The sequence below is a fragment of the Emys orbicularis genome, chromosome 2, assembly GCF_028017835.1.
Source record: "Emys orbicularis isolate rEmyOrb1 chromosome 2, rEmyOrb1.hap1, whole genome shotgun sequence".
In the NCBI taxonomy this organism is placed as follows: Eukaryota; Metazoa; Chordata; order Testudines; family Emydidae; genus Emys; species Emys orbicularis.
Window position 1 is genome coordinate 279,333,563 of NC_088684.1, and position 22,115 is coordinate 279,355,677.

Sequence of the window (22,115 nt, forward strand, 5' to 3'; positions counted from 1 at the left end):
TCCAGATAAGCATATTAAAATATATTTTTATTAAAGATTGTCAAGAAATATAGGTTATAATCACTTTCTTTCACCTGCTGTCATTGAGACATGGCCCTCTGTCCCTCTGATTTGTCTTCCAGTGATGCCTTCTCCTTTGAAGACCAACCCTCCTTGCAGTCCCTTCCTCTTTGAGAGTCACTCTTGTATTTTGCAAAAAAAAAACCCTTCTTTGACCCCACTTAAATATCCAACTAATGCACCAGCTCTTTTTCCCACCTCTTACTTCAGGCTTCTGGAGTGTGCCTTGTTCCCTGCCTTGAGTTTCTCACTCAAATCCTCTTGTATGCCCTGCAGTCTGACTTCCACCCTCTCCATTCCATTGAAACTGTGTTTAAGATCAGGACCCAACCACATCAGCCACACCATCAAGGGCTCATTCACCTGCACATCCACTAATGTTATATATGCCATCATGTGCCAGCAATGCCCCTCTGCCATGTACATTGGCCAAACCGGACAGTCCCTCCGCAAAAGAATAAATGGACACAAATCGGACATCAGGAATGGTAACATACATAAGCCAGTAAGTGAACACTTCAATCTCCCTGGTCATTCTATTACAGATTTAAAAGTCACTATCATTGAACAAAAAAACTTCAGAAACAGACTTCAAAGAGAAACAGCAGAACTAAAATTCATTTGCAAATTTAACACCATTAATCTGGGCTTGAATAGGGACTGGGAGTGGCTGGCTCATTACAGAAGCAGCTTTTCCTCTCCTGGAATTGACACCTCCTCATCTATTATTGGGAGTGGACTACATCCACCCTGATTGAATTGGCCCTGTCAACACTGGTTCTCCACTTGCGAAGTAACTCCCTGCTCTCCATGTGTCAGTATATAATGCCTGCATCTGTAACTTTCACTCTATGCATCCGAAAAAGTGAGGTTTTTACCCACGAAAGCTTATGCCCAAATAAATCTGTTAGTCTTTAAGGTGCCACCAGACTCCTTGTGGTTCTCAACTTCATGGTCAAGTGTAAATGCATCTTCTCTGTATTTATCTTTCTTGATCTGCTTGCTGATTTTGACTGTCAGCCAATTTCTTCTCCTTGTGTGTTTATGAATCGGTACTCTTTGTTCACCTGTCTCTTTGCCCTTTCCTTTTCGTTGTCTTGGGCAACTTCAGTCCTTTCTCCATTACCCCTTAGGGCTCTTTCCTTAGTCCCCTCCTTTTTGCTCTATAATTTCTTTCTTTCTTGTGATCTTGTACCCTTTGTGTTCTCCTTAAATACTCCAGTTGATCCCAGTCGTTAGCTGCTCTTCTTCAGGCTAGATAAGATGGCTGATGCAGAGGTTTAAGTAGTGCACATTTTTTAATGCCATGATGTGACATTGACCAGCCTAGAGTCTGTGGGCCAGGGTCACTGTACAATGAGGTACATGGCTGCTTGTGCAGCTCTTTCCCCTTGACCTTGGAAAGAGATGGAGTTGAAGTGTCATTGCTTATCACTGCACAAAGCACTGGAGGTTAGTATACCCAAGCCTGAACAGCACAGTCTTTCCAAGTCTGTAACCTTTTTGGAATCGAGCTGTTGTTCAAAACCTGCTCCCAAGAATCTCAGATCTGAAGGTTGTGTTTTCAAAGGAAGCTTGGTGTCTGGAGCTTGTTTTTCCCCCATTTTGATGTTGAGGCCAGTGAAAACTCTTTCCCTTCACCATATTCAGAGGTAAGACTGAGTTCTGAGGATAAGTTACCACAGGAGGACTCCTTGGAGTGGGTCCAAGGGGGAGATTGTTTTGGGCATTGGCTCAACACCCTACACCTTTATATCTATGCAGTCTGTCTTGATGTGGTCTTTTTTGGCACAGACTGCTGTCTTGAAGCTGACTTGTGTTAGACCTGACACAACATGGGTTTGGAAAGCTTCCTGTTTCCTTTTCTGCTTCGTCAGTAGGCACTTGGAGCTTGATAGCCCCTAGAATTTGCTACCCTGACATGTGAGTTGGAGCCTGAGGTCTACCTGGGAACTGTCAGGATTGTGAACTTGGCTCATTTCCTCCTCCTGTGTGACTCCTATCTGACTGCAGCACTGGCACTAGGAGAGGAAGTCTTTGAATACTTGATTTCAAAACAGTGGATCCGCAAAGCATGTATGCAGCCCTAATGTTTACTGTACCGTGTGGTTTTGTGCCTCTCTCGGCAGGGCACTTACTGCTACAAACAGATCTCTCCAAAAGCAGTGTAATAAAAAATCAATATACAGAAAAATAATGTAATGTACAGTTAATGCAGGCAAAACTATACTTTTGTAGTGATGTGCTATTCTGTTGTTTCTTACATTGCATATAATTGTTTGAATAAGTAATGCTAAACATTCTCATGTCATGGAAAAGCAACAAGTTTCAGAACTAAATTGTGTGTGTGTGTGTGTGTGTGTGTGTGTGTAAAGCAGTTAAATGTAAATTAGTGTTGTCTTTTGTGAAAGGCACACAATGCTTTCCATCATTTTTTGATATAAGTAAGGATTTTATGGAAGCCTGGCATCTTAAACAAATGGTTTTTATGATGATTGGTTTAAGATAGTTAATTTTCACAATTATATTTATTGAAATTGGGGAAGGACTTATTTGTCTTGAATTTATAACATTGTTATTTCAAGACACATGTTAATGAGCCTTTTATCTGAGCCACCTAAGGTATTTTGATTAACCAACAAATGTTATACTATGGCTAGCAACTCTATGGTAGCCAAACAAGAGACCCAAATGACCTTCAAAAAATGTTTGTTTTGCATCATTGACTGTACATCCATCTATCAATCATAGGGATTTTAGTGTATTTTTCTTTAATACAGCACCAAGTACTAGAGTTACATATGTCAATCTCCTGTATTTTTATAGTAATTCAAAAATGTTTTCAAGAATATTTTTAAATCTTATCGCTTTTTTTAAATATTCAAAAATGTAATTTTAACAGGAATTACCAGATTTGATCTGCTTGGAGACTTTGGAAGGTTTAACTGGCTGGGAAATTTCTACATTGTGTTATCTTACAATTTGCTGTTTGCTATCATGACAACTCTATGTCTGGTCAGAAAGTTCACCTCTGCTGTGCGAGAAGAGCTCTTCAAAGCATTAGGTAATATGGTAAAGGCATTTGCCCTTTATTTTAACATCTACATCTTTTTTCCATCATAATGTTTCCCAAGTCCCTACAAATGTATTTCAGCCAATTCTTGCTCTTAAGCTAACCATAAGGGGTGTGCATGTAGACAGGCTGAGTTGTAACAGAACCTATGTGCCATTGCAAAAGTGCTATTTTTCTCACTTAAACATTTCCCCCCAACCCCTGCACCACACTATACCTTCTGGCTAATGTTTGAATTATCTTCATTACTGCTGTACCTCAGGGTGTTTGTGAATGCATGTACTTTAGAGCAGGTGCTCAGTTACACCCAGTTATAGTTACGACTGCAAAAAAAGGTTGTTGTAATATCATGTAAAAAAATCATGTTTTAGGCTGAAGTGTTCCAAGCTTGGTCTCTGCCAGAAGGGAATTGAATTGAATTCTGTATCAGTAATATTTTCATCTTTTATTTATAATTTCAGAAAAATAATCTTAACATTAACAAATAAAAAGAAAAATCAGAAGCTATTTATCAATGACCTTAGCAATCCTTTTTGTTTGTTTAAAGCGTTTATCATAAAGATAAAAAGGTCTGAATCCTAGGGATCAATCATTAACATAACTTGTAGAATTTCCATTTGTTTTATTTCTTTAACAGAGTTAAGGTTACAGAGTTAAGCAATCTTCTGAGGAAATGTGCAAACTAAGATTGAGCACACAACCTTAACTCTGCCCTCTTGTATATTATGATATCTTCAGTTTTCAGCGTATTGCCAGGATGGAACCATACTCTGTGGAGTTCCTGGCATGCACAATCCCAAGTCATATCCTTCTCAAAAGTAGTTTGGTGGTATTCACATGCTGCCTCACAGAAAGGAACATTCAGCCCTATGGTCACATAAGGTGCAGTTGTACTGACCCCCTTCTCTATCCCTTTGTACTCTCACAGATGGAGGGCTATGAATCCTAGGCTCTTCCCAAAAGAATATAATAGTGCTGTGCCCACAACCTACATTCCCAACTAAAGTTGACTTCTGACTTCTACCTAAAACAGTTTTTTAACTTCCCAGGAATGTTCTTTCCTAAGCTTCGCTTACTATCAGGAAATGTTAGACTGCATAGCTTAGTAGCTTTTAGCTACTATATACAGATAATTAAACCTTTACATAAATCTGTTGAAGACAAGCCTAATGGGGATACAATTTCTACTCAGCTGGTCTAAATGGATCAAATTGTGTATGCATGCTTGCTGAGAATTTGCAAGTATGGTAGTATCTAAAAGTCTTAAAACACATTCTACAGATCCAAGACTGTTTCCGCAGTATGTCTTCAAATGTTTCTCTCACTGAGATATGTAGGACAGCTGCCCAGAATTCAGATTTCAGTATGTTAACTCTCTTGACTTGGTTTCCATGACTTGTGATCAGTTCAGAAGAACAGTTCTGCTATCTTTATTTAACTAGCTCTCATGAGAGCCACCTCCTTTAACGGATTTTGCTGCTACTTAATCTCTCAAGTGTGGGGCTCTGTGCTGTAAATATTCAAAGGAGAGAGCATGCATTGAGTAGGTTGACTGCCTAGATACACACTCCCCACCAACTGTACCTACTTCTTCAGACTCTTGAATGGAATTTGATTAAGTTGAAAGATCCAGAAGTGAGATTGAGACTACTATTTCTTATAAGCTTGGGTCTGAACACTCAGTGCTGTGAAGGTGCATGCCTGAGACTCCAGTGGTCACTGCTTCCCAGAGAGCTGTGACTATAGCAAAGAAAATACAAGTGCTCCTTAGAATGTGGATCTATCCTGTCAATCTGTTTGAAGAACCATGGATTCTTGGTCAGTAATTTTTCTTTGTGCTCCATATTTTTTGGGGTTGTAATTTAGAAAGAATCTGTGAACCTATTGCCAGTATTTTTATGTGTATGCATTACAAAGGGACGGAAAGAAGATTTTTTGGTTCAGTCTTAACTTTCACGTTTTATGATCGTGTAATCGCTTACATTTGAAATCTTAACCCTTCTTCACTAGTTGGTTTGTACATGGTTTTTGTTTGTGTGCACACACACATAGGTAATCTGTGACAATCTGATGTATTATACAGACTTCATTAGTATGAATTTAGGATGAGCACCCGCTAATTTTTCTCCAGCCCCGGAGCACCCACGGAGCCGGCGCCTATGTGTTTAGCCTTGAGAAAAAATGACTTGTGGGGGGAATCTGAGAAGTCTTCAAATATATTAAGGGCTGTTATCAAGACAATGGTGCGCAATTGTTCTCCATGTCCACTGAAAGCAGGACAAAAAGTAATGGTCTTGATCTGCAGCAAGGGCAATATAGGTTAGGGTCTTAGGAAAACTTCATAACTATAGAGGTAGTTAAGCTCTGGAATAGGCTTTCAAGGAAGACTGTGGAATCCCTGTCATTATAGGTTTTTAAAAACAGGTTGGACGAACACCTGTCAGGGATGGTCTAGGCTTACTTGGTCCTGCCACAGCACAGGGGACTGGAATTGATGACTTCTCAAGATCCTTTCAGCCCTACCTTTCTATGATTCATCAATAGATCTTGTGCTAGGAATATGTATTCAAGGAAGCTTCATCTTAGTTGGTCTTGATAGATGTGATACACGGCTGTTAATTTCTTGTTTATCTGTTTGGTTTGATCTCCCTATTCATTAGATAGGGACATTTTCATGAAAAGAGGATCTTTGAGTTCACTTGGTTCAGTGCCTTGAGTTATCCTATTTTATGTCATTGCTTTTGATTGCTAAGGGAATAGTTGTGACTTTGTGTAGGGAATGAGGATCCAAAAGTGGGGAAGTTCTGAGCTGTGATATCCATTTTGTGCCATTAGGATTAAATTAAAAAAAAAAAGACCCTAACTAAGGGTATTATTTTTAAAAGTACCCGTGGGACTTGTGCACTTAAATACTTCTGAAAACCCATCCTTAATTGTTTAAAGTGGAGATTTAAGAGCTTAATTGTAGGCTCCTGTTTTTGAAAATGTTCATAGATTATAAACCCAGAGGGGAGTGTTGTGTCATGTAGTCTGACTTTCTGTATAACACAGGCTTGAGGACTTCCCTGAAGTAATTCCTGTTTGACCTAGAGCAGCAGTTCTCAACCAGGGGTCTGCGGCCCCCTGGAGGTTCGTGAGCCCTTTCAAGGGGGCCGCGGGGCCCCGTGGCTGAAACCCAGACCCCGATCCCTGGCTCCCCCTGCGGGGCTGAAACCAGGAGGCCCGGGGCTGAATCCCTGAGCTCTGGTGCTCCCTGTGGAGCAGAAGCCCTGAGCCTATGGGCAGAGTTGTGGACATGGAGGGCATTGCTGCCCCTACCTCGCCCCCAACTGCAGCGCAAGAGCACAGCAGTCCCTGGGGGGCACATCTACACCACCTCTCCCCCTCCTCAGGTCGGAGGCAGGAAGCCAGAGCTGATGTAGTGGCAAACAGCTCCCTGGCAGAATTTCCTATCTAGGTTGTACTGAGCCTGCTCTCTTGAACTGAGCAGGCTCAGTAGGTAACTGCTATTGGTGCCGGCTGCTGTTTTTGCCGTTACACCGGGCAGTGCAGGGCAGCTGTGGCTCTGGCTGGTGCCTTGGAGCAGGCAGCCACAGAGTTCCCTCCTCTCCTGCTGGTGCCCCGGCTTGAAGCTGCTCCCGAGTCCCAGCCCCCTTTGCTCTCGCAGAGACATCCGGTAAGAGCCCCCCTGGTGGGGAAATCCGGCTCCGTGGCTGGCAGACCCCTCCGGGAACAGGGACTGCAGGGGAGCCCTCCCAACACACAGCCCCTAGTGCCCCTCTCCCTACACCCTGAGCTACGCCCTGCCTGCATACAGCCCCAGCTACCCCCTCCCTGCACTCCAAGCTACCCCTGCTGGCACACAGCCCCAGCTACCCCTCTCCCTGCACCCCGAGCTACCCCCTGCTGGCACACAGCCCCTAGTTACCCCCTACCTGCACCCTGAGCTACCCCCTGCCCGCACACAGCCTCAGCTACCCCCTACCTGCACTCCGAGCTACCCCCTGCTGGCACACAGCCCCTAGTTACTCCCTACCTGCACCCCGAGCTACCACCTGCCCGCACACAGCCTCAGCTACCCCCTACCTGCACCCCGAGCTACCCCCTGCCCGCACACAGCCTCAACTACCCCCTCCCTGCACCCCGAGCTACCCCCTGCCCGCACACAACCCCAGCTACCCCCTCCCTGCACCCCGAGCTACCCCCTGCCCGCACACAACCCCAGCTACCCCCTCCCTGCACCCCGAGCTACCCCCTGCCCGCACACAGCCCCAGCTACCCCCTCCCTGCACTCCAAGCTACCCCCTGCCCGCACACAGCCTCAGCTACCCCCTACCTGCACTCCGAGCTACCCCTGCTGGCACACAGCCCCTAGTTACCCCCTACCTGCACCCTGAGGTACGCCCTGCCTGCATACAGCCCCAGCTACCCCCTCCCTGCACTCCGAGCTACCTCCTGCTGGCACACAGCCCCTAGTTACCCCCTACCTGCACCCTGAGCTATGCTCTGCCTGCATACAGCCCCTAGTTACCCCCCTCCCTGCACCCCGAGCTACCCCCTGCTGGCACACAGCCTCAGCTACCCCCCTTCCTGCACCCTGATCTACCCCATCCCTGCACACAGCCCCAGCTACCCCCCTCCCTGCACCCCGAGCTACGCCCTGCCTGCATACAGCCCCTATTGCCCCCTCCCTGCACCCTGAGCTACCCCCTGCCCGCACACAGCCCCAGCTACCCCCTCCCTGCACCCCGAGCTACCTCCTGCTGGCACACAGCCCCTAGTTACCCCCTACCTGCACCCTGAGCTATGCTCTGCCTGCATACAGCCCCTAGTTACCCCCCTCCCTGCACCCCGAGCTACCCCCTGCTGGCACACAGCCTCAGCTACCCCCCTTCCTGCACCCTGATCTACCCCATCCCTGCACACAGCCCCAGCTACCCCCCTCCCTGCACCCCGAGCTACGCCCTGCCTGCGTACAGCCCCTATTGCCCCCTCCCTGCACCCTGAGCTACCCCCTGCCCGCACACAGCCCCAGCTACCCCCTCCCTGCACCCCGAGCTACCTCCTGCTGGCACACAGCCCCTAGTTACCCCCTACCTGCACCCTGAGCTATGCTCTGCCTGCATACAGCCCCTAGTTACCCCCCTCCCTGCACCCCGAGCTACCCCCTGCTGGCACACAGCCTCAGCTACCCCCCTTCCTGCACCCTGATCTACCCCCTCCCTGCACACAGCCCCAGCTACCCCCCTCCCTGCACCCCGAGCTATGCCCTGCCTGCGTACAGCCCCTAGTGCCCCCCTCCCTGCACCCTGAGCTACGCCCTGCCTGCACACAGCCCCAACTACCCCCCTCCCTGCACCCCGAGCTACGCCCTGCCTGCACACAGCCCCAGCTACCCCCTCTCTGCGCCCTGAGCTACCCCCTGCCCGCACACAGCCCCAGCTACCCCCTCCCTGTGCCCTAAGCTGTTTTCAAACTTTTTGAGCTAAGCCCCCCCCATCCTTGAGTTACAATTTTTGATTACGTCCCCCCCCGACCCCAGACAGGCAGGTGGCCTGCTGAGGTGAGTCGGGGGTGGAGATGGCGCTCCCTCCCTGGACTGCTCGTCCCTGTCCCCCCCAAATAGAAGTCACACTACGCCTGTGCGCAAGGCCCCTGCCCCGAGCTGCCCTCCTCCTTCCCACTGGGCCCTGGAGTTCGTATAGCATGTCGAGGGGGGCCTCCGAGAGAAAAAGATTGATTTTGGCCTTAAGCAAATATGGAAAACAAAACCAAACACTATTTGGTTTGACTACAATGTGCGTTTAGCAGTTTTCCATTGTAAATATATATGTGAAAAGCAGAAAATTGCATTTTATCTTATGTGTAATACCTATGCAGGTTTAGATAAACTTCATCTGTCGAACAATGCAAGAGACTCTGAGACAACAAAGCCTTCTGCAAATGGGCATCAGAAAACACTGTGAGAAGCAATCATCTTCAATCAATAGAGCTGAAAACTTCAACCTCATGACATTCCTGTCATCTTCATCAAAATATCTTTGTATTAATTTCATTTGTTAATTTTGGGTCCAACCTTCTCTCACTTTTCACACTGTGTATTTCTGAGAAACCAAGCTACTTCCGATTCTACAATTTCTGATTTGTTTTGGTCCATTTTGTATACTCCCCAGTCAGTTTATGCAGGAGGTGCCTTGAAGACTGGAAGCTGAGAAAAATAATGAATTCCCGTTTGGACAGAGTCTCATATTTCTAGATATGATGCCCTACTACCATGTTAAGTGCACAATACCTCCTCTGTGATATAAATATAATGCTGGTGAACAACTCTGAGACTTGGAAATAAAGGGTACATTTGAAGCCCAATATAATCCTAATTAGGTATGGTTAGGTGTATTTAACAGCAAGTCACACTTCTTTTCTACTAAGAATTCATTAAAAAATTGAAGTAATTTGGAGAGATCACTGTTACTTTCATACAGGATTCACTAGGCTGTATGTAACGTTTGGCATCATGAAGCACTCTTACAGACCCAGTATTGTAGGCTTTTTATTCTTCGTTTTCAATGACAGAAGGTAATTTTCTTCAGTGGTAATCAGAAGCTGTCTCATCAAGACTAATGAACCACAAGATAAATTCTAACGTACTTCACTGTTAAATCTGAGCCCAGTATGCTTTGTAGAAAGCTACGCAGGCCTTTTATTGTTCTAATTCATACACTACTATCACTTACAGAAAGTGTTATGCCATAGAGGTCAGTTGCCCTTCAAAATATACGCACATTAAATTCTGTTAAGTGTGTGTGTGTGTGTGTGTGTGCGCGTGCGCATATCAACACAAGTAGGACAGACTTTGTCTAGTAGTCTGCGGTTGCACGGTTTCCTTAAAGGTTTTGTGAGTTAAGTCCTGATGATGATGATGATGATGCAGTATATTGTAGCTCAGTTGTGCAAGCCGCTGTCTTTCACTAATCTCTATTTTTCACTAATCTCTTCAGTCTTTAGTTTCTCTCATGTGTATATACACACACACACACACACACACAAGAATGTTTGTTTATAGCTCAGTGTAAGCCATTATTTTTCACTAATCTCTTCAAGTCTTTAGTTTTTCCTATATATTATATAGTACTATCTATCTGTATAGATAGTACTATATAGTGTGTGTGTGTGTGTGTGTGTAGTATATTATAGTATCCTATATATGTTGAATACTAAGCTTACAGAAATGATGCAGTCAGTTGGGTCAGCAAAACCTACAGTTCAGTCTTTCTTATGAGTATGAAGCTTTCTGCAATGTACGTGATATAGCTGCTCTGAACCCTTAGACCCAGAATGGCACTGAGGAGGAGAAATTCAGTATTTTCTTTAGCATTGCTGTAGAATCCGAAGTCCTGCAAGTAGTATGTGACAAGCACAGGTCACTGTTAAAATGTGTGTACTTTTGCCTGTTGTCTAACACTGCTGCACTAACACTTGACTTGAAAAGAGGAAGTATAAAGACATTAATGAGGACCATTGCCTGTATATGTGTGTTCTGTAGACAGATCAGGCAAGGCTACCAAAACATTTTTTGGTAAATTTAATGTTTCTTATTTCATATTTATGTAAAACTGAAATATGTCCACTTGAGGTCTGAGCCCTTACACACAATCAAACCATGATAATGGGCTAATATCCAGTAAGATTCTGAAACAAGTTAGTCTCTTCTGATGTCAAGTATCTCTCATCTGTTCTCTTCCTGAGTAATGTCTAAGTTCTGGACTTATGCTTGATGAAATCTGAGTGAGATGGGAGCTTAGTGGAGTGCTTCACAAGCAAACCGCAAGCAACAGCCACAAAAATAATGGTTTCCTGAAGTGGTCTTTTTGAATGGAAATTGGGCATAATATAAATACTACTGCAATAATTTCTGAGCTATATCTACTGTTTATTAAGCTGGGTTTGGGTATGTTGTACCATGTCTGAGAGAGTAAAATTGCTAGTTTTCATTGAGACTTACAAGCATCTTTTTCTGTTGCTTACATTTATTGTTGAGTTTTTGGACAGCAGAAATTATTTTTCTCTCCATTGAGGCAAAGTTCCAAACAAGAACAGATAACACCTAAATTACTTAAAAAAAGAAAAGAAAAAAGAATATGGATTCACATTATAAACATTAGAAGATTTATAAGTAAAGGCATTGACTCCTTGTATCTGTTGAGAATGTATGGGCTTATGCATTAGAAGTGTAAAGAATGATAATATAATTATCCACTATTTATCTTTGGAAATGATAATATGACTATAATTGTACCATATCCCCACTAGGAGTGTGGTAAACTGTGACATATGATAGGGTTAGTTAATTTTATAAAACATATTCCAGCTTTCTGTTACATTGTGACTTTAAGGTAGTTGCCTCAGTAAGATTTTTTGCTCAGATCCCCTGATGAGATTGTCTGCATAAAGATCAAAAAACAAAAATTTCTACTCAAGTTCTGGATGATATCTGCCTTAATTTTGATCTTCACCCTTCAACCAGTAGTGAGTCCACAGCAGAAACTGATTTTTTTTTTTGAGGGGGTGTGTGTTCTGTCAATAATCCAAGAAAATAAAAAAAAAAAGTCAAACAATTCACCATGCTTATATACAATTCCCCAAAATGGATTGTGTTTAGCGAGTGAGTTGTCTGGAGGCAAGCTCCATTAGATAGGTTCACAAATAGTAAGAATACAAGTTATAGTATGTAGGCAAAAAAAAAAGAGACTTGCAGTGTTTTCCCGCTTGTCTTAGTATTTCTTTCTCTCCCAAAACAAACACTGCAGTATACTGATTGCACTCCTTTTATTGGGTTGTGCTTTGAATCTTAGAGTCACAGATATGTATTAGTTAAAAAGAGTACTTAGATAAAGACACTGTTTACTGGAAAGAAGGCAAAAGTTTAGGTTAAGTGTGGTTCTTACAGTGGATTAATCTTCAGAGAAAATCCAACCTTTCTGTAGCTGCTGACAGTGTCTTAACGTCTACTTTTTGTATTGTGACACTGTCTACATTAAATGTCCCGAAACTGACATTCTATATGCAAACTTTTTACAGATACAGTGCTACTTTCAAACATAAATATAACACCTTGGTCATGTATTCACAGAAGCGTAAATTCATTTACACAGAAGCAATGGAGAAGTCATTAATGGATATTGACAGTGCACTTCCAGTGTTTTGTCTCATGTAGTCAGGTGGTCTGTACCTCTTGGTGACATCAACATCTGCCTCATTTTTTATGAGGCTAAAGCACAGAGATGCTCCTATCTGATAAACAAGATACATTTTTGGTCTGTGAATTAAGTGTCTTAAGTTAGCCACCTCTTGGCTTTCTCCTGTGTTGGTAACACAATATTCAATGCACAATGGCAGAATTGTTGTAATATGGTGGGATTTTTAAGTGTAAGCACATCTTCAGTATTTACCTTTTAAGGTAAAAATTAAACTGGTATGATGTTACTTTAGAAGTAACGATTTTTGGATTCATAGGAAACTTTGTTTACAGATTGTAATGGTGTTTGTTGTTGGCCCTGTTTCTCCAATATCTTTTACACAGTTGACTGTTTTAGTGTAATAGAAATTAAAGAATTTAACAAGAAATTATTTTGTGTTTTGGTTCAGAAGTACCATATTAAAGCTTTAAAAATATCACCAACCATAGGAGCTGTGGGAGTATTAATCCTCCATGCTCCCGAAGCCTCTTGTAATCATATACAGCTTAGAGTGTCTCCTGTGTGCTTCATGCTGTACAAACCAGAGAAGAGGTGGTCCCTGCCCTGAAGAATCTACAGTCTAAATTAGACCCGGGTAAGGCAGTCCTTATTTACGGAATATACATCACAGCACACATGAGAAATGGAGAGAAGGTCAAGTTTTCAAGATGAATTTTTATATCAAATATGTGATTGGCTGAGTCTCTGCCAATGTTCACATACATTAGGTTGATGTCTTCCCTGTGGTATTGTGGGGGACCTAGAATAAACCATTTAGTCATAAAATATAACCCTAGCCCTTCCTGTTCCAAAAGAAACATAAGGATTTAAGGCCACTTGCTCTCAGTCTGTACTATTTTTTCCTTGAATTTCATAAGTATAACATGATACCCTTTAGCCCAAATTGGCAAGAGTTTTGCAGAAAGCAATGGATGTATCTGTTTTAGGCAATTCAGTCTTGTTGCTATTGTGTTCTAAATAGCCATCTCATTGCAAAGTATTAAGCACAAAGAGTATCACTGAATCTTTTCTTGTATCTTACACATGCTCAGATGAAACTATAGCATGCTGTTTTTAAAACATACAGTAAGTAGTGTAATTCATATCAAGTGATTTTACGTGCATAATTAGGACCAATACGGTTAATTTAAATAAATAAATAAATAGATATACTTCATCTTGTTTGGACAAACGAATTAGATACTTTTAACACTGTGATCCCTGGCTTTTTCAAATGTCAAAATAAGGTCTTATAGTCATTGATAATGTTGTGAGGGATATTCTTGTCAAAAAAGCCAGCATTTACAGATACTAAAATAAATGTGGCATTAGCCTTAGAGTAGCATATAAATCAGACTACCTCTGGTATTGAATAAGTGTGCAAATATACTGATTAAATGTGCCACTGGCAGAAAAGTGCTTTTTTAAGGCGCTGATGTTCTCTTTGTAGATGAATATTAACCGAGTTACTTCAAGCTCTGCTTTAAGTGCATCACATTCAGCAAGGATGCACAGAGTAAACAGCTGATGTCCACGGTGTTCTGATGCTGACTCCAGAGCCCTGGAATATATTGGCTTTCAGCAAATTATGAGAAACCCTCACCACATCCACGTCTGCCCCTCCCCCTTTTTTTTTCTTAAACAAATCTCCAACTCCAGCATATAGGAAGTTGTGGAACTCCCTTTGTGTCAGTCTTTGGCTTGTCCTTCTCCCCTGCCACACAACTCCAGACTTTGACTTGACTGAAGCTGAGGACTGTACACCCTGCAGTTACTAACGGCTATCTAGAGGTTTTGAACTGTGGTCCATGAGGAGCTGGCTTGTCCCATGGTGCTGGCTAGTCACTTCCAGCTGCTGCCCTTCATTTAAAAGACTACAAATATTTTAAATATTTTCCTACTATACTCTTCCATGTGAAAAACTGCAGCATTTGCCTCTGGGATGTCGTATGATTATGAATGGGAGAGATGCGGTCTGTGTAGTAGTAAACACGAGGGCACATTGTCCATGAGACGATCTCTTACATGTTCCACATTATGATTAAAATTTGAGGACCCTGATATACTTGTAGGAAAGAGTATCCTGTGGCAATACTATCGGGAGGTGGACTGGTACTGAGCCTGACCTTTTTGTAGGGCAACAAGCTACAAAATAGTTGTAAACACTTTTACAGGGTTTTGGTACCTTCTACATTACCAGTGATGACAATGTGAATGGTCTTTTTACCTCTTCCTGGTTGACCTCCAAAACAGAGTTTTCATGTAACAGAAGCCCACATTTCCATTAGGTACATGGAACTTATGAATCAGATGATACTTTCTTCTGGATTGGGCCCTGCATTCTTAAAACTTAACATTTTGACTCCCTTTTCCTTTTCATGTACTTAAGTATTTCCTGTCATTCAGTGGCTTCAAACTGTCATCAATATGTACTTCAAACATAAGATTTTTCACCTTTGCCTGGATAGACAAGATGGGAAATAAGAGAACGAGTGAATCTAAACAGAACTCGGATGTATGATGTATAATGGTACTAATTAGCAAGGGCATAGTTCGGAGGGGGGAATGGGGAGCATTGCCCCCCTCCCCCAAACTGCAAGTCCCAGGCAGGTGTGGAATTCCCCCCACACACACACGAGGCCCCATTGGCCTGAGTGGAGCTGCTCCTCCAAATATAGAAATCAAATTACACCTGTGCTAATTAGCAGGCAGTCTAAACGTGAAATCCATTGTTTTCTAGAACACTTTCCAATCCTACTAAAGACTTTCTTGCTGTACTTTCTTTTACAGATTAATCAAAAATAAAAGCTGAAGACTTAATAGTACATGTCAACCTATGGCCCTTAACTTATAATAAACAGGTGTTTAAGTTAAATGGAATTGCAGAAAATGTCACAAAATAACCATCTACGTATGGTTGCAAGGCATTTTACAAGAGAACAGTGGCTTTGGTTTCAATTACAGTAATCTATGAATTGTAAGAATAGCTGCATGTTTTAGTAGCAAAGTTGTTTTTTTAATTAAAAATAGGAAAGGTGAAATAGGATCTTAAATTCTGTACAGCCTTTGCTTGCCTAATTCATTGTTCATTCATGGACTTTTCCTAATAGCCACTTTATTAGCCACTTTGATTAATAATTCAGATTTATATTTGTTAGCTTTAAATTTGAGACCAAAAATGTCTTTGATTGTTTCAACTATACTACAGGTTGATTCCAGCTGGGCAAAATGGCTGAAGGGTAATAAAAGAGAAATCCTTTAACAAATGTAATATCAGTAAACGCTGATGATCTCAGCCCAACATATTTGGACCAGAGCGATCTAAAAGTTGTATCTGATCAAAATTGAAACTTTATGAGACCTCAATTTTTGAAAACGGTTCAGATGTCTACAGAGAAGTTTGTAAAATCTGTGTGTATCTATATAAAATGTCTTTAAATAACATAATTATGCTGTATTTCTAGATATTTGTACCAATCATCTCAACATGCTGCTCTTCTATTTCTTTCATTAAATATAATTTGTACACAAAGTAACTTTTTAAAGGTAATTATAAGGTTTCCTTCATGATTAGGACTCTAGCCTGCATATCCCATGCACTCATCACTTCCATTTGCTTCAAGGAATGAAAGCTCAGGACGTCAGCTTTGATTTTATTTAATACCCATCTGCTCCCCCAGTAGTCCCATATGAGGTTTCTTAGCATAAGTATTTATACTATGGAAATACCAGTACTGTCTTCAGTTGTCACCATAGAATTCCATTAAAATAAAGACTGGGCACTTAATATGCCCTTTTTTAATGAATATGCCTCACCTCACTGGAGATAAAAAATGAATCTGTTGTTGCATCAATATATAGCAGCTCTTTACAGTTGTGATTACCAAGCCAAACGTACTATGGCACCAAGAAATGAAGGGTTTTATTCTGTACTTTGTGTTGTTGTTGTGTTCCCTTAATTACCCATTAGAAGCCAAAAAGTGAGTGATGCTGTGTGTGTGTAGTTTGGCCTTTGTCTATATTGGAGAAAATGTAGAAAACATGCAAACTAACACATTTCAGACAGCATGAGGTTAAACATGACATTGCTTTTAGTGTGGATAAGATGGCCGTGCTAAAAAGCTTATGGGCAAAATTCTGTTTAACATCATGCTAATTGAAACATGTTTTCTAACACTAATGCATTTCCCCAGTTTAGAAAAGTTACCCAAAATCTTCCGGTTTCAAGTACAATTAAAAAGTTGTGGACAAAAAATTCAACCATTTCCCAGTTTTTAAAGGTAACCTTAAAATATTTTGTCTTATCTGGTTCCAATTGGTATAGAAATTTAGAAAATGAAGATATGTTAGGATTGTGGATTTAAAATTGTAGCCTGTGAGCAATACAGCAATACATATACACAAACTAAAAATACAGTGTGTTTAGGTTCCTCTATCTACATGCAATAATGATTTGGAGCCTAATCCTGCATTCCCAACTCAGGCAAAACACCCATTGAACTCAATGGGCTTGTCTATGCTAAGCTTTTTTAAAAAGCAAAAACCCAGTTGCACTACCATGAGTGGGAGGATACCCACGGCTCAGACTGCCACCAGCATTCTTCTAACTTTGTTGTCTAGACATGTTCTGAGGAGGGTTAGATGACATGGTCATAAAAATCCCACCTTTTCTGCATTAGAGACGCGATATCCGCACGGATGGTAGTGCAATGGCAGATTCAGCTAATTAGTGGGCATTTTTCCTCAGGCAGGTTCAGGCTCTTTCATTCCAATATCACCAACGTAGGTCTGTCTTTGCAGAAATTTAGTTAACTAAAACCTTTGGTATGTGGGCATCCTCGTCTCTTGAAAGCAAAATATGGCTGAAAGATGTTTTTAGCACTAAAGTAATTGTTACCAATCTGTAGCAGATGCATCCTCCCCACCCAATCCTTGAGGTAAATTTAATTTAGGTCATCTGAAAACGTGTGCTTTATAAAATTTTCAATTGTGGTTACCTTGCAGTGTTACAAAACTATATGAAAACTGCCTTTGTAGATGGTTTGAATTTCACAATGCAATAGTGAAAAGGAGTAGATTTGGTATCTTTTTGCTTTATTTGAAGTGTCACAATTTGTGTGTTTTTAGCAAGATTTTTTTAAACTCTGTTTTCAATAAAGTCAAACTGTGATTGATTTACAATGTGCTTTTTTTTGGTCAACATTTGTATTAAAAATAAACAATGGACTTTTGAGTCTTTGTAAGATGTTTCTCCATGCCTCACAATTTACTCCTCTACAATATATGTAGGCCACCTCATTGTAGGAGGGTGGCTTAATGTGTGTAAAGAGCTTGAGAGCGTCTAACACAAGCCATTTGTTGAAGTTCAGAGTATCATAGGGGAGTAGCAGAGATCCTGATAGGTTCAGTAGGCTTTACACCCTTTGGACCAAAAGATGGAGCACAAATAAAGCAAAGGACAAACATATAGCAAAACCATCAAAAAGCAAACCCATGCCTTTTACATGCCTGTATCCTAATTTTAGTTTTTAGTTAATGGAAAAATACACAGGCTATCAATAGTAGTTTTTGGTAACCTTTGACACGAAACAATTCTAATTTAAATATGGGCAGTCTACAAGCATTTTCGGCATTGTGAATCAGTTTCCTAAAGCATCTGAAACATTTTAACAAAAGTTTAGCTTTCAGGCTCTCCTGGGTGCATGACATTGATCAAGGGATTTTAGGCCTTAACTCAAAGTTCAAGAGTAACAGTCCACAACTGAAAGGTTTTAAATGCATTTTGGTCTCTTCTAAACCTAGACAATATTAGTTGGTCCCACTGTCATGACAAGTTCCTGAACCATTTTGTTCCTTTATGGGGACCACTCAGCCACATTTGCAGTAGGGCTATTTTGCACTACTTTCCATTTGCCTATAGTAGAGCTTGTAATGTGGCTTCCAGCCATTAAAGGACAGGAGCCAGCCCAGCTGCATTCAGCTGCTAAAAGGAGCTGAAGTAATGCATCTCCTTCCACACTCATCAGTGGCATTTGCAACTGCCTGGGAGCTGCTATCAAGGGAATCTGTCTTTTCCTGGTGTTCAACATGAGTAACTCCACTGGGGAGTATGTAGATGGAATCCACTGAATGAAGAAAGGAGTCAAAGGGAAGAGTTCTCAGGGAAAGGGAAAAGAAAAAGGGATCCTGGGAGGTGAAGGAGATGGAGAGGGTAGTATGTCTCTGAGAGGGAGGAGGTTAAAGAAAGGAGAAGACCAGGGAAGGAAAACAGAACATAAGGGAAAGCAAAGAGAGTAGAAGACACATAAGAATGTGGAGAGCAAGGAAAAGCAACAAGTCAGAGAAATGGTAGCACAATGCCCATTTAACTTTTATTTCTATAATATGCGCATCAGCATCCACAGAGAAGTGTTTTTTCTCACATTGGACCTTACAAGGATCTAATCTGTGAGGTTGTCTATCATTAAACCAATTAAAAATTCTATTATGCAGCTCTTTCTGGACTGTTTACATGTTTATATCAACATTCAAGAATTTTCTTTTGATAACAAGAGCGACATAAGGGACAAACAAGTCTTTCTCCCAAGGAAAACTCTTCAAATGCTTGAAGACAAGTCTGATGAAACATATGTGAACAAGAGAGCAGAACAGTCTGGCGTGAATACCGATTATTGCTGTTCTCAGAAAAGACATTTGGAGGATGAGTGATATGACAGAGTGGCATAATGCAAATAGGGCAGTCAAATATCTCTTGCCGAAATGCCTAAGGGGAAAATAAGAAAATATTAGTTATTGTAGACTGATAACTAAACATTGGAAGGCATGCATAGCAGCAGTACCCTATACAACCAGAAGGTTCAAAGTGCATTTTGTAACAATTGGTGGTATGGCCTTCAATATTTAATCTACTAAAACCTGTTCTGTATCTCGTCACATCAGAATAATTCTGAAATATCTTTACTGTTACTTTCCTTCTTATCGAACACAGGAGGAATTATTTGTAATCATAAACCAAAGAATAGTTGTAGCAAAATGTTTAACTTCAATGTACTATACTGTCTTAAAAAAAAAGTTTGCAGACATTGTTTTAGCGTGTAGATTGGGGTTCTCAAACTGGGGGTTGCGACCCCTCAGGGGGTCGTGAGGTTATTACATGGGGGGTCGCGAGCTGTCTGCCTCCACCCCAAACACCGCTTTGCATCCAGCATATCTAATGGTGTTAAATATATTAAAAAGTGTTTTTAATTTATAAGGGGGGGGGGTCGCACTCAGAGGCTTGCTATGTGAAAGGGGTCACCAGTACAACAGTTTGAGAACTACTGGTGTAGATTGACAAATGATACCAGGGAATTTTTTGGATGGAGGATATGCTGGGAAAAACTTTCCTGCTTTGACAATGACTATAGTTGCAAAATGAATTGAGATCATCATTCAACTGGCTCCGAAACCAACCTGCATCTGTATTTTCTCCCATTCCGTTTCGCTTATTAACGGGGCAAACTTTTCCTCCAACTGTTGAAGCACATTTCGACTTGCAGCTATAGAAGAATCAATTTCAGAAAAAAACTCATCTATGTTTGTGTCGTAAGAACTCAATAACCGATTGCTGATCTCCTGAAACTAAAGAACAAGGGGAAAAAATAGCCTCCAGTTACAACAGAATTCTGTTTAACAGCTACCAGCACAGAATTTTCAAAATTATTCATAAGTTGCTAAAAAAATCAAGAAAACACATTCTTTTAAAATAAACTTTATTTATCAAAACAATACTTTATCCTTGGCCAAACAGTGCATGCTACTACTCCGTGCAAACATCATGCATTGTTACTTAAGATGGACACAGTACAAACATCTGCCTTTTTTGTATTAACTGTCCAAAGGTCTCTACTTTATACTCTTAAAGGCTTTAACTCGTACATGAAGACAAGGCTAGTTTGAAAGTACAGTTCTTAGCCCGCAAGAACACATTCATCTTTCTTCATTTTAAAAGGTGACAATCTTTTTTAAAAAGTGCATGTGCTATGTTTTGTTAACACTATTAAAGGCATCTAACCAAAGTATGTGCATCAAACAGTAGTGGTGAATTATTTTTAGTGCGTAATGCTACGCCCAACAGCAGCAGGAGGGATTGTTGGTCATATTGGCATGGATGAGAGACCGTGCCTAAAGGGGTGGGGTGCAAGAGTGCATGCTTGGCAAGGCAGGAGTAGGGGCTCTTCTCTGCCCCCTCCCCCATTGGCTGGGATCAAGGGTTCCTTCTTCCCACATCTATTTAAATTCTTCCGGGGCTTTTCAAAGTTGCAGTGCAGGAGATACGTTTTCAGGATGCTATGGGTCTGACTGATTGCCTCTTTTGGGTTCAGGAAGAACTTTTTCCAATGGCCAAGGTTTTTTGCCTCTGTTGTAGCATTGTGGAGGCACAGTTGGGTTGTACACAGTACGACTTGACAATTTAATATTAGGAAAGATAAGACTGTCTAGTTCATTGCAACTTACAGCTGGTGTGGATAAAAAGGGCCAGCTTCCAGAGGTAAATGAGACCTGGGATTTCACTGGTGGACTTTGTGCCTAGAGGAGAAGGGGAGAACTGAAGTCTTCAGGGACTGAGGTCCTGCATTGGTAACCTCTATTCCCTGTGGGATGAGACGAAATGTAGCTGGCGCCTAAGGGGTAGGCAGAACAGGATCTACCTCGAGTTATTAGTTACATGGTGGGAGACCTATAACCCTGTGCTGGACCCAGCTAAATGCCTGGGGTTTGAGAATGGGGGTAGATGTACTTCCCTGCAAATACTGACTTGAAATTGGATTGCATTCATAAGATAGGATGTAAGTATTAGACCTTCAATGTTAGGCACCCAGCTGAATAACTTGTTATAAAATCCCAATCTTAGCTAACATTTTAAGACATGATTTTTAAACTTTGACTGTCATTAGTGTACTTCAGAATTAGTGGCAGACACATAGCCTCCATGTCAATTAAACTTCCAAAATTAGTTACCGAGGTGTGTGGATGTTAAAATCAGCTTTATAATGAAACTCTTAACTATGATCTCTCCATAATCTATTGTTTCTAGCTAAAGTGAATGCTTTGAAACACAGAAAAACTTTAGAGCCACCCAAAAAAGGAAAATGATGGGAAGCTTTATAAGAGCGGGGATAGGTAATTTCTGTCTTGTGCAGAAGTTTGATTTGATATTTTTTTAGTTTGTTTTTCCTTTTAAGCAAGAAAAGTGGAAACCTGTTAATTCACACGGACTGGGAGACCCACTATGGTTGACTGCATTTTGCACTATAGCAAAAAACAAGGGTGATACAACCATAAAATATGTTTGTTCATTTAATTTGTCAACTGCAGTTTAGGTTTAATTATGATATGAGAACACTGTTGTATGAAAAATAGCGTAATTTTTTTAAATTGTACTATGAGGCCCCTTTAAAGCATCTCCTTGTAAAACTTTCTGAGAGGTGCGGGAGAGGGGGTTGAGAGAGAGTGTGTGTGTGTGTGTGAGTGAGAGAGACAGAGATTGTCTAGTACAGTGCATATTAGTGAAGCTATTCCTGTACTTCCATGGTGTCCTTTCATTAAGAAAAGATCTTTCAAATTCCATCACATGCAAATATGTGCATTGACCTTCAATTTTTTTTTTAAATCCAAACCCTTCTCCCCTTCAGTATTTGCATTTTACATGATTTCCATCTAGTTCTAAATGACAAAATTGTGAATCTTTTTTGAATGAGATGCAC

At 41.3% G+C, this 22,115-nt stretch overlaps 2 protein-coding genes across 2 annotated transcripts in view; one reads left to right on the forward strand and one right to left on the reverse strand.

Moving 5' to 3' along the window:
- The window catches only part of LMBR1 (limb development membrane protein 1), a 135,644-nt gene extending 125,934 nt beyond the window's left edge, over positions 1-9,710 (forward strand). Inside the window, exons 16-17 of the mRNA XM_065400140.1 lie at positions 2,963-3,124; positions 9,014-9,710. Coding sequence (XP_065256212.1) covers positions 2,963-3,124; positions 9,014-9,099 — 248 coding nt within the window. The 3' untranslated portion in view covers positions 9,100-9,710. The remainder of the gene's footprint in view (positions 1-2,962; positions 3,125-9,013) is intronic.
- A 9,024-nt stretch (positions 9,711-18,734) lies between these two features.
- RNF32 (ring finger protein 32) overlaps positions 18,735-22,115 on the reverse strand; it is a 44,043-nt gene continuing 40,662 nt past the window's right edge. The window contains exons 8-9 of the mRNA XM_065400141.1: positions 19,822-19,989; positions 18,735-19,132 (exon numbers count right to left, since the gene is read on the reverse strand). Of these exons, the coding sequence (XP_065256213.1) occupies positions 18,890-19,132; positions 19,822-19,989 (411 nt within the window). The 3' untranslated portion in view covers positions 18,735-18,889. The remainder of the gene's footprint in view (positions 19,133-19,821; positions 19,990-22,115) is intronic.